This window comes from Saimiri boliviensis, chromosome 12, assembly GCF_048565385.1.
Source record: "Saimiri boliviensis isolate mSaiBol1 chromosome 12, mSaiBol1.pri, whole genome shotgun sequence".
Taxonomy (NCBI): domain Eukaryota; kingdom Metazoa; phylum Chordata; class Mammalia; order Primates; family Cebidae; genus Saimiri; species Saimiri boliviensis.
In genome coordinates, this window is record NC_133460.1 from 88,077,066 (window position 1) to 88,089,126 (window position 12,061).

The window sequence follows — 12,061 nt, forward strand, 5'->3', positions numbered from 1 at the left end:
GAGTACAGGTTTTGCAGACTTCTGAGGTTTTTGAGGTGTTAAGGGACCAGAATGTCCTTGAAATTACTGTCCCCCACCCCCATGTCATTGAGTCCTGTACTTGTCAGATGGGAACAATCCCAGCAGTCCCCTAGCAGAACCTCCTGGTGTGTGTGCTGCATCAGCTGAGGCCTAGAGTGGGGATGGGACTCAACAAAGTCATGGAAGGCAGCTGAGCAAATGGTGTACAGCTGATTGCTGCCCCAGATCATTCATCAGTATTTCTTCCCCTCTGTACGCCTGTCTCCCTGGTGTTTTGCCTGGGAAAATCTCATTTGTATTCCCTGCCAGAAAAGTTTTTTAAATGGGAGCAGAGGGGAGGGCCTCAGAAACAAGCCTAGTGAGGGGCAGAGGGTTGCTGTGCAGTGTTAGGGGTGAGGACAGCTCTGGTGTCTGCCTGGCTTGCCATGAATGTGCCATCTTGACTGGATGCCCTCTCCCAGAGTCTCTGTTTTTATGGAAGGGGAGTAGAGCTGTCCTCAAAGAGGGCTCGGGAGAGCCTCCTGGGTCCCATTTTCCCCCCCACTCACTTACCCCTGTCTAGGCACATCAAGTGGGTTGTCTTAATGAAGACCTTTCCTCTCCTCATCTCCTTCCTGTTCTTTTCAGATCATGAGTGACAAATTTGTGACCTCCACAAGTGACCACTTTGTTGAGGGTCAGACAGTGGTGGCAAAGGTGACCAATGTGGATGAGGAGAAGCAGCGGATGCTGCTGTCGCTGCGGCTGTCAGATTGTGGTCTGGGAGACTTAGCCACCACTAGCCTCCTTCTCCTCAGTCAGTGCCTGGAGGAGCTGCAGGGTGTGCGCAGCCTCATGAGCAACCGAGGTGGGGCACCTGTGGGGCAGGGGAGGCGGTCAGGGGTGGGGATATGCATTGTAAATGACACCTGTTGTTAGGTGAGTTGTTGGGCTTCTCAGAACATAAGAAAAAAAATTTCGGTAAACTTTTTTTTTTTTTTTGAGACGGAGTTTCGCTCTTGTTACCCAGGCTGGTGTGCAATGGCGCGATCTCGGCTCACCGCAACCTCCGCCTCCTGGGTTCAGGCAATTCTCCTGCCTCAGCCTCCTGAGTAGCTGGGATTACAGGCATATGCCACCATGCCCAGCTAATTTTTTGTATTTTTAGTAGAGACGGGGTTTCACCATGTTGATCAGGATGGTCTCAATCTCTTGACCTCGTGATCCACCTGCTTCGACCTCCCAAAGTGCTGGGATTACAGGCTTGAGCCACCGCGCCCGGCCAGGTAAACTTTTTTTTAATGGAAGTATGTCCTGCATGAAGTGCACACAGTTTTTAAAAATTATTTATTTATTTTTTTTGAGACAAAGTCTTCCTCTGTTGCCCAGGCTGGAGTGCAGTGGTGCCATCTTGGCTCACTGCAACTTCTGCCTCCCAGGTTCAAGCAATTGTCCTTTCTCAGCCTCCCAAGTAGCTGGAATTGTAGGCACTTGCCACCATGCCTGGCTAATTTTTGCATTTTTAGTGGAGACAGGGTTTTGCCATGTTGGCCAGGCTGGTCTCGAACGCCTGACCTCAAGTGATCCACCCACCTCAGCCTCCCAAAATGCTGAGATTATAGATGTCAGCCACTGTGCCTGGCCAAAGTGCACAGTTATTAAGTGTGCAGCAGCTCAATAAATCTTTATATTATACCCCTTTAAGAGCATCCTAGATGTCCCCTTGTTCCCACTGTCAAAATTTCTTAGTTTTGTGGCTTCATGTTTGCATTTGTGTGAATTCACTTGCCTTTTCACCTTTCATTCCTTTATTCAGCAGATGAAATGGCACTGGGACCTACTAAGCTTTGGGAGGGGTTATTATTCTGACCCTCTTAGACTGAACCATTGTGTGGGGTTGTAGTAACTTTAGTGGACTTTCATATTAGGAGGCTTGAAAGGGAACAGTGACTATCCAGAGACCAAAGGAAAGCCTGTCTCCCTGGTATTTGTTGGCTACTTCCATGAATTATGGTCAGGTAGGATTAGCAAGGGGCTTAGGTCTGTCTGCCTGTGACAAGAGTTTTCATGGATACTGAACATTTTTGCAAAAAGTGATTTTACCTTGTCAGTGGTTCCAGTGTTCCCCTGTCCTCTGCGGTGACAGCACACTGCCTGAGGAGAACAGTGAGACTGTTGTTTTATGGTACTAATCGTGTTTCCTTTGGGTCTCTGGGGCAGATTCTGTGTTGATCCAGACGCTGGCTGAGATGACCCCAGGAATGTTCCTTGACCTAGTTGTGCAGGAGGTGTTGGAAGATGGCTCAGTGGTATTCAGTGGGGGCCCAGTGCCCAACCTGGTCCTGAGAGCCAGCAGATACCATCGTGGGGGTGAGTGCGTCTGTCTTACCTATTTTGGTTAGTGGGAGGACCCTTTGCCCATTGCCCCCTCTTTTGGATATAGAATTTCTAAATACATAGAGTAGATGAGTTGATTCAGAAGAGATTTTTGGCATGCCTATCTTGTGTGAATGCAAAGGCTTAGGTATGAATCCTTTAATTGTTATAATTGGGTAAATCTAGATTTTTGTATATTAGGTTACATAAATTAAGGCCCATCTGAACTTGTACTATAGGAGATAGACCCTTGGTTTCCCTAATTATGGCCCATATGGACCCAGGACATATGTCCTCTTTGCTTTTTTGGATCTAAGGGGTAGCGCCTGCATGTGAGAGGTACTGCTCTCCCTTCACCCTGCTCCAGAAGGATAATCACGCTGTGTTTGGTTCTGCACTGCAGGACAGGAGGTGGAATCTGGGCAGAAAAAGAAGGTTGTAATCTTAAATGTTGATCTTTTGAAGTTGGAAGTGCATGTTTCCCTTCACCAGGACTTGGTGAATAGAAAAGCTAAAAAGGTAAGCTTGCTGCTGACTTCCATTTCCATGGTTTCACATGAGGCACCCTTTAACCCCACATTTACAGTTGAAGGGTTCCAACTCAGATGTCTCTAGCGAGGGTAGCCCTGTGCCTGGATGGATCCAGGACACTCCTGGTTTAGACCTCTTGTTCTGGTGTGGTTCATAGTGCTGACTTCTGTTCTATTTGAGTCAGTGCCTAGAGGAGCTGCAGGGTGATCGCAGCCTCATGAGCAACCAAGGTGGGGCAGGGAAGCAGTCGGGTGGGAGTATGCATTGTAAACAACACCTGTTGTTAGGTGAGTTGTTGGGCTTCGCAGAACATAAGAAAAAAATTTTTGGTAAACTTTTTTTTTTTTTTAATGGACGTATGTCTTGCATAAAGTGCACATTTAATATATATATATATTTTTTTGAGTTTCAGTGATAAGTGATGACATGGACACTCTATCTTTAGGGCCAGACAAGTAGTGTGCAGGTGTGGAGGTGGCTTTGTGGGTAGGGAGTGGCCGGCCTGGGATTCTAACAAGCTGGAGTGTGCATGCCCAGCCCACGTGGGGCTGAGACTGTTCAGTCCCGTCCAGTGTTGCCAGGTGGGAATATCTGGGGCTAGTGCTGCTAAGTCTTTGATTTTTTTTTTTTTTTTTTTTTTTTTTTATGAGAGGGAGTTTCGCTCTTGTTACCCAGGCTGGAGTGCAATGGCGCGATCTCGGCTCACCGCAACCTCTGCCTCCTGGGTTCAGGCAATTCTCCTGCCTCAGCCTCCTGAGTAGCTGGGATTACAGGCACGCGCTACCATGCCCAGCTAATTTTTTGTATTTTTGGTAGAGACGGGGTTTCACCATGTTGACCAGGATGGTCTCGATCTCTTGACCTCGTGATCCACCCGCCTCGGCCTCCCAAAGTGCTGGGATTACAGGCTTGAGCCACCGCGCCCGGCCGGCTAAGTCTTTGATTTTTAAGACAAGGCAAAATTTGGATTTTTGTTTGTAATAAAAGCTGAAAATGTTGGAAACTTTTTTTTTTTTTTTTGAGACAGTCTCTGTCACTCAGGCTGGAGTGCAGTGTGCAGTGGCACCGTCTCGGCTCACTGCAACCTCCATCTCCCAGGTTCAAGCGATTTCTCTGCCACAGCCTCCTGAGTAGCTGGGATTACAGACGCCTGCCACCATGTCCAGCTAATTTTTGTATTTTTAGTAGAGACGGGGTTTCACCATCTTGGCCAGGCTGGTCTCAAACTCCTGACCTTGTGATTCACTTGCCTCGGTTTCCCAAAGTACTGGGATTACAGGCGTGAGCCACTGTGCCCAACCGGAAACTTATTTTTTTAAAAACATCATATGAGTCAAATCGCATGTCTGCGGGCAGTTCAGACCTCCAGGCTATGCATCTATAGTCTGACCTGTCTTGCCTTCTGGACATTTGTGTGACATAAGAATGGGTTTGAGGGAAATCTCAAAATTAGTATTTTCTCTGGGTGATGAATATATTTGGTTACTGTCTAAAGCACTTATTAGGCACCTGGTTGCATAGAGTACGGTACAGTATAGATATAATCCTTAATTTCTAGTTGCTGACAATGTTAAGAGTTTAGGAAAGACAGAGAATAGAAAGCAGTACTAATAACTCATTCAATTTTCTGGCAGGACCCTGTACCATTTTATAACCTAAATGAAGCTTGGGCGTACGAGAGCATGAACACAATTTGGATTCTGAGGAAAGAGAGGCTAGGTGCCCTGCACACAATAAGCTCTCAGTAATGATCTATTCATTGCTTGGGTGGAAGAGTGATGAAATTCAGGGCGGGGGAGCTACAGGACTGAGAGTTAGGAACTGCAGTGTCTCTAAGCTGGGAGAGCTGTTAGAGGTTGCAAGGCTGTGCATCAGAATTATCTCAATAACTTGGAAAATTCAGATTTGCTAGATCTAACAAAAACCAAGCCAAGGTAATTCAGATGTAGCCCCATGAGTTTAGTGTACAGGATGGAGAGGAAAGCTAGGTCCAGGGCGTGATGACCAGTCTGTTCCAGCTCAGACCAGCCTTGAGTTCCCTAGCCTTGGGACCCCAGAAGGTCTCCTTAGCCATACCTTGCCCAGTGGGGCCATGAATGAGTGACCATGCTGTGTAAGGAAAGCAGGGATGATGGCTTTTCTTTCTTGTAGCTGAGGAAAGGCAGCGAACACCAGGCAATTGTGCAGCACTTGGAGAAGTCCTTTGCCATTGCCTCCTTGGTAGCGACTGGCCACCTGGTAGCTTTCTCCCTGACCTCTCACCTCAACGACACCTTCCGCTTTGACTCAGAGAAATTGCAGGTGGGACAGGGTGTCTCCCTAACCCTCAAGACCACAGAGCCAGGAGTGACTGGCCTTCTTTTGGCTGTGGAGGGGCCGGCTGCCAAGAGGACCATGAGGCCGACCCGGAAGGACTCTGAGACAGTTGACGAGGATGAAGAAGTGGATCCAGCTCTGACTGTAGGGACCATAAAGAAGCACACCCTCTCCATTGGGGACATGGTCACAGGGACTGTGAAGTCCATTAAGCCCACCCATGTAGTTGTGACTCTGAAAGATGGCATCATTGGCTGCATCCATGCCTCCCACATTCTAGATGATGTTCCAGAGGGCACCTCTCCTACTACCAAGCTGAAGGTTGGGAAGACGGTTACTGCCCGAGTGATTGGCGGGCGAGACATGAAGACATTCAAGTATGGAGGCTCTGCGGGGTGGGCTGGCTTTGAGGGGAGATTGCTGTGGCTGTGGGAGGAGTGGGAAAGTAGATGAGCTCCAGAAACTTGCGTCTAAGTCAGATTGTCTTTTAGTTAACAAAAGGCATTCACCAAAGAATTCTTTTGCATGATTAAAAAAAAAAATGGAATATATGATGTGATTGTTAAGAACATGGGTTTGGAGTCAGACCCGGGTTTGAATCCTGGATTAACTGTGACCATGTGGCAGTAGCTACGTAACTCCAGATTTTATTGTCTTGATTTGTAAAGTGAGAGTCATGGTAGTGAGTACCTTGTAGGGCTAGGGCCATTGTGAAGACTGAAAGAGAGAACGCATAGTCTGTTCCGTGCCTAGTGGGTTGCCTGCCTCAGTTACTGCGCTGTATACATCTGCAGTTGTCATAATCCATTTCCACCTTCAATTATACTCATTTACTTTAAATCTAGTTGCCACATGTTACTGTAGCAGAAATTCTTGCTGTAACAAGAACAGCAAAAAAAGAATTCAAAGTCTGGCCAATAATTGGCATATTATTTTCAGTAGCTAACTGTGGGGTCTTCAGTAAATCATTTATCCTCTAACTAAATAAGACCTCAGTTTCCTTATATTTAGAACAAAAGAATTGGAGTATATAGCCGGGCGCGGTGGCTCAAGCCTGTAATCCCAGCACTTTGGGAGGCTGAGGCGGGTGGATCACGAGGTCGAGAGATCGAGACCATCCTAGTCAACATGGTGAAACCCCGTCTCTACCAAAAATACAAAAAATTAGCTGGGCATGGTGGTGCGTGCCTGTAATCCCAGCTACTCAGGAGGCTGAGGCAGGAGAATTGCCTGAGCCCAGGAGGCGGAGGTTGCGGTGAGCCGAGATCGCGCCATTGCACTCCAGCCTGGGTAACAAGGGCAAAACTCCGTCTCAAAAAAAAAAAAAAAAAAAAGTGCTCGCTTCGGCAGCACATATACTAAAATTGGAACGATACAGAGAAGATTAGCATGGCCCCTGCGCAAGGATGACATGCAAATTCGTGAAGCGTTCCATATTTAAAAAAAAAAAAAAAAAAGAATTGGAGCATATAGACTGTAAGGAAAATTCCCTACTAAAAATACAAAAATTAGCCAGGAATGATGGCATACACCTGTAGTCCTAGCTACTTGGGAGGCTGTGCTAGGAGGATTGCTTGAGCCTAGGAGGTTGAGGCTGCAGTGAGCCATGATTGTGCCACTGCATTCCAGCTTGGGTGACAGTGACACCTTGTCTGAGAAAAAAAAAAAAAAGATTCGATGAGCCTGCTCCTTACCATTAACTGCAAAGGCTGGGAATGAAAACCCTCAGCCTCACACATCTGTCTTCAGTGGTGTGTGACAGTAGAACAGGGTGCTTTTGTAAGCTTGGTTTGGTGGAGAGTAGAGAGAGATTACTGTGTAGAGATGAAGAGAAATGATTCAGCTTATTTGTTTCTCCAGGTTTCTCCCAATAAGTCACCCCAGATTTGTTCGAACCGTCCCGGAGCTGAGTGTTCGGCCAAGGTGAGGGGGACGTTAGCAGCACTGTATTATGGAAAGAGCAACGGGCTTTGGAATTAGGAATCCTGAGTTTGAATTTTGATTTTGCCAGTGTTAGGTTTTATTTTTCTCTTTCTCTGTCCAAGTTTTCTTGTTTTTCTAGTGGGGATATTTGGTTCTCCTAGGACTAGAGGGATCCTATGAAAATTAATGCAAAAGCTGTGTACAGGTTTCAAAGTATCAATTTAAAGCCTGGTTGCAATTCTGTTTGTCAGCATGTCACAGAAAGAAACATTTTTTACTCTTAGTCCAATTTCCTATAATGCAGTAATTCCCTAAATAAGCAACATGTATCCAAGAATACTTGTTGTTTCAACCTGGATGACTGCTTGGTGGGCTAGAGGCTGAGCTGGAATTTCAGGCCATGCTGTGGTAGATTCTGTAGAGGAGAGTGTTCCATGAGATACTCTGGGGAGAAGAATGAGGAGCTCTCTAAAAGAACCCAGTCTCTCAGATTGATAGACCCTTAGTGAATGAAGCTAGATGCGTATGACCTGAATTGAGAAAGGCTCTGCAGGGTCAGTCCTGAGATCCATCCAGGTTGTAAGTCTTACGTACCTAGAGTTCTATAAAACAGCCTCCAAAGTAACTTCAGGGCCGGGCAAGGTGGCTCACACCTGTAATCCCAGCACTTTGGGAGGCTGAGGCAGGTGGATCACTTGAGGTCAGGAGTTCCACACCAGCCTGACCAACATGGTGAAACCTCATCTCTGCTAAAATACAAAATCAGTCGGGTGTGATGGTAAGCGCTTGTAATCCCGGATACTCTGGAGGCTGAGGCAGGAGAATCGCTTGAACCTGGGAGACAGAGGTTGGAGTGAGATGAAATCTCACTGTTGCACTCCAGCCTGAGCAACAAGAGTGAAACTCTATCTCAAAAGGGGAAAAAAAAAAAAAAAAAGGAAGTATTCCTGGCACATTGAGTTTCAGATGCTGATACCACTTTGGAACTTCAAAGCAAGCCCTAAACTCAAGTTTCAGAATAATAAGATTTGGGGGATGAACTGCAGTCGTATTTGTTGACTCTGGTTTCCTTAGTTTTGTAGATTTTGACTGTGTTTACCCTCCAGTCTTTGTTGGGAAAATGAAGAAACCTTGTCATATTAATGGTTTCAGCCTGTAGTATCTTCACGTCTGACATGTGATGTCTTGCTTTAATTAAACCCTTAATTAGGGTTGAAGTCAAGTAGTTTATTCACACTAAGGGTAGATATCTTAAATTAACGAATACACAAGAGATGAGTCAGTAAACTCTGTGGGAACACTGAGATCCTAAATGGTTTTTATCCTAGGAGTACTAAGAACCTCTCATTAACACTGCTGGTGTTGAAAGACTATGGGGTGAGTGGGGGTACTTGACTGTAGCAGAGTGAGCCATGTCAGGAATCAAGTGGATTTGTTAAGCGGGTGGGAGATGGAGAGTTATAATAACAGACAGACAGATGGCCAGGCATACTCCCAGACAGATGGCCAGACATCTTTCACTTCCTCCATGGACCTTTGTTGTATTGTGACTTGTTTTATCTCAAGGCTCTTGAGAAACATAGTGGTATTTCTCTGATGCTTATGTTTTAAAATATTTTGAAGTCAGGATGAAAAACATTTAACTGATGGTTTTGACTTAACAGAGAAATTATAGCTGTATTTTTATTCCCCATTTTGTATGGGGATCTCATGCACAAAGAGAATGCTGTCTGTTCTTTTTTTTTCTTTTGAGACAGAGTTTCGCTCTTGTTGCCCAGGCTGGAGTGCAATGGTACCATCTCAGCTCACCACAACCTCCGCCTCCCGGGTTCAAGCGATTCTCCTGCCTCAGTCTCCAGAGTAGCTGGGATTACAGGCATGTGCCATCATGCCCAGTTAATTTTGTATTTTTAGTAGAGATGGGGTTTCTCCATGTTGGTCAGGCTGGTCTCAAACTCCCAACTTCAGGTGATCGCCCGCCTCCACCTCCCAAAGTGCTGGGATTACAGATGTGAGCCACTATGCCCAGCTGAGAATGCTGTCTGTTCTAGAGCTGAGTTCAGAGGTGTTGAGGGGCACTCAGGGTTAAGATTTGTCTTACCTGGTTACTCTTCTGGAGTGGGAGGAAAGAGATAGGCCGTTCAGGAGTCTTAAAAGGTGTCTCTGCAGGAGGCTGAGGCAGGAGAATTGCCTGAGCCCAGGAGGTGGAGGTTGCGGTGAGCCGAGATCGCGCCATTGCACTCCAGCCTGGGTAACAAGGGCGAAACTCCGTCTCAAAAAAAAAAAAAAAAAAAAAAAAAAAAAAAAAGGTGTCTCTGGCATTCCTGTTAGCTAGTGAGTTTTATAGGTTCCCCATTCAATACTGCCAACACTTCTTTTTTTGGAGGGTTGCTCTTTTTGGAGAGGAAGTTTAAAATCACTTTGGGAAAGGAACAAAGGATAACACATCTCCATATATATTGTATGTTTGGTTTGGTTTGGTTTAAATAACAGAAATTTATTTTCTCACAATTTTGGAAGCTAGAAGTCTGAGATCAAGGTGTTGCTAGGTTTTTTCTAGGGCCTCTCTTGGCTTACAGATGGGCATCTCCTGTGTATTCACATGGTATTTTATATGTATCTGTGTCCTCATCTCTTCTCTCATTTAAAATTATAGTACCAACACATACATTTACCCTCTTAACAATTTTCAGGTGTACCTTACAATATTGTTAGCTAAATGCATGTTGTACAGCAAATCTCCAGAAGTTTTTGTCTTACATGACTGAAACTCTATACCTATTGAACAGCAACTCTGTTTCTTTGTCTCTTCTGCTCCTGGCAATCAGTGTTCCACCTTCAGTCTCTGAATTTGACTATTCTAGGTAACTCATATAAATGGAACACATATAATATGTATGTTTTTGTGACTGGCTTATTTTACTTAGTGTAATGTTTTCAAGGTTTATCCATTTTGCAGCATTTGTCAGAATGTCCTGTCTTTTTTTTTCCTTTTTTTTTTTGACAGAGTCTTGCTCTGTCACCAGGCTGGAGTTCAAGTGGCATGATCTCGACTCACTGTAGCCTCCAGTTCCCTGATTAAAGCGATTCTCCTGCCTCAGCCTCCTGAGTAGCTGGGACTACAGGCACGCACCACCACACCTGACTAATTTTTGTTTTAGTAGAGACAGGGTTTCACCAAGATGGTCATGATCTCCTGACCTCGTGATCCACCTGTCTCGGCCTCTCAGAGTGCTGGGATTACAGGCATGAGCCACTGCGCCCAGCCTTTTTTTTCTTGTATTAGAGACAGAGTCTTGCTTTGTTGCCCAGGCTGGAGTGCAGTGGCATGATCATGGCTCACTGCAGCCTTGACCTTCTGGGCCCACAGGATCCTCCCACCTCAGCCCTGCAAGTAGCTGGGGCTACATGCACTCACCAACATGCCTAGCTGATTTTTGTATATATATATATATATATATATATTTTTTTTTTTTTTTTTTTTTTTTTTTGGTAAAGACTAGGTTTTGCCTTGTTGCCCAGCCTGGTCTTCAACTTCTGAGCTCAGGCAATCTGCCTACCTCAGCCTCCCAGAATGCTGGGATTGCAGGCACGAGCCACTGTGTCTGGCATGTCTGGTCTTCTCAAGGCTCAATAATATTCCATTGTAGGTATACACCACATTTTGTTTATCCACTCATTGGTCAATGAGTGTTTAGGTTGCTTGTATTCTCTTGACTATTGTGAATAGTGCTGCACTGAACATGAGTGTGCACATAGCTCTTTGTGATCCTGATTTCAATTCTTTTTTTTTTTTTTTTTTTTGAGACGGAGTTTCGCTCTTGTTACCCAGGCTGGAGTGCAATGGCACAATCTCGGCTCACCACAACCTCCGCCTCCTGGGTTCAGGCAGTTCTCCTGCCTCAGCCTCCTGAGTAGCTGAGATTACAGGCACGCACCACCATGCCCAGCTAATTTTTTGTATTTTTAGTAGAGACGGGGTTTCACCATGTTGACCAGGATGGTCTTGGTCTCTCGACCTCGTGATCCACCCGCCTCGGCCTCCCACAGTGCTGGGATTACAGGTTTGAGCCACCGTGCCCGGCCAATTCTTTTGAGTGTATGCTTATAAATGGGATCGCCAGATCATATGGTAATTCTATTTTTAATTTTTTGAGAAACTTCCATGCTGTTTTCCCTATGGCTGTACCATTTTACAGTCTTGTCAGCTGTTTCCGTTTCTCCACGTCCTTGCCAATGCTCATTATTTTCTGGGTTGTTTTTTTGAGACGAAGTTTTACTCTTGTTGCCCAGACTGGAGTGCAATGGCGCTATCTCGGCTCACTGCAACCTCTGCCTCCCAGGTTCAAGCCATTCTCCTGCCTCAGCCTCCCAAGCAGCTGGAATTATAGCCATGTGCCACCATGCCTGGCTAATTTTTGTGTGTGGTGGGGGGGTGGTTTTAGTAGAAATGGGATTTCTCCATGCTGGTCAGGCTGGTCTTGAACTCTTGACTTCAGGTGATCTGCCCACCTCAGCCCCAACAAAGTGCTGGGATTCCAGGTGTGAGCGAGCCACCATGCCCCGCCTGTTTTTTGTTTTTCGTTTTTTGTTTTTTGTTTTTTGTTTTAATAGTGGTCCTCCTAATGGGTGTAAGGTGGTATCTCATTGTGCCTTTAATTTGCCTTTTTGCGATAATTGGTGATGTTGAGCATCTTTTCATTTGCTTGTTGGCCACTGGTATATCTTCCTTGGAGAAATGTCTATTCAAGTCTTTTGCTCGTTTTTCAATTTGGTTCTTTGGTTGGCTTTTCTTATTTGGTTTTCTTGACACAGAGTCTTGCTCTGTCACCCAGGCTGGAGAACAGTAGCAGGATTATAGCTTATGGCAGCCTTGTACTCCTGAGATCATGAGATCCTCCCACTTTATCTTCCC

The 12,061-nt window shown here is 45.6% G+C and overlaps 1 protein-coding gene and 1 non-coding gene across 4 annotated transcripts in view; both read left to right on the plus strand.

Moving 5' to 3' along the window:
* The window catches only part of PDCD11 (programmed cell death 11), a 60,469-nt gene that overhangs the window by 28,421 nt on the left and 19,987 nt on the right, over nucleotides 1-12,061 (plus strand). For all 3 annotated transcript variants that reach the window (XM_039465132.2, XM_074382808.1, XM_074382809.1), the window contains 5 exons: nucleotides 649-868; nucleotides 2,221-2,370; nucleotides 2,780-2,895; nucleotides 5,059-5,600; nucleotides 7,084-7,146. In XM_039465132.2, the coding sequence (XP_039321066.2) occupies nucleotides 649-868; nucleotides 2,221-2,370; nucleotides 2,780-2,895; nucleotides 5,059-5,600; nucleotides 7,084-7,146 (1,091 nt within the window). The remainder of the gene's footprint in view (nucleotides 1-648; nucleotides 869-2,220; nucleotides 2,371-2,779; nucleotides 2,896-5,058; nucleotides 5,601-7,083; nucleotides 7,147-12,061) is intronic.
* Nucleotides 6,558-6,664, plus strand: LOC120362606 (U6 spliceosomal RNA). The gene has a single exon (XR_005578459.1). It is a non-coding gene; the product is annotated as a U6 spliceosomal RNA (small nuclear RNA).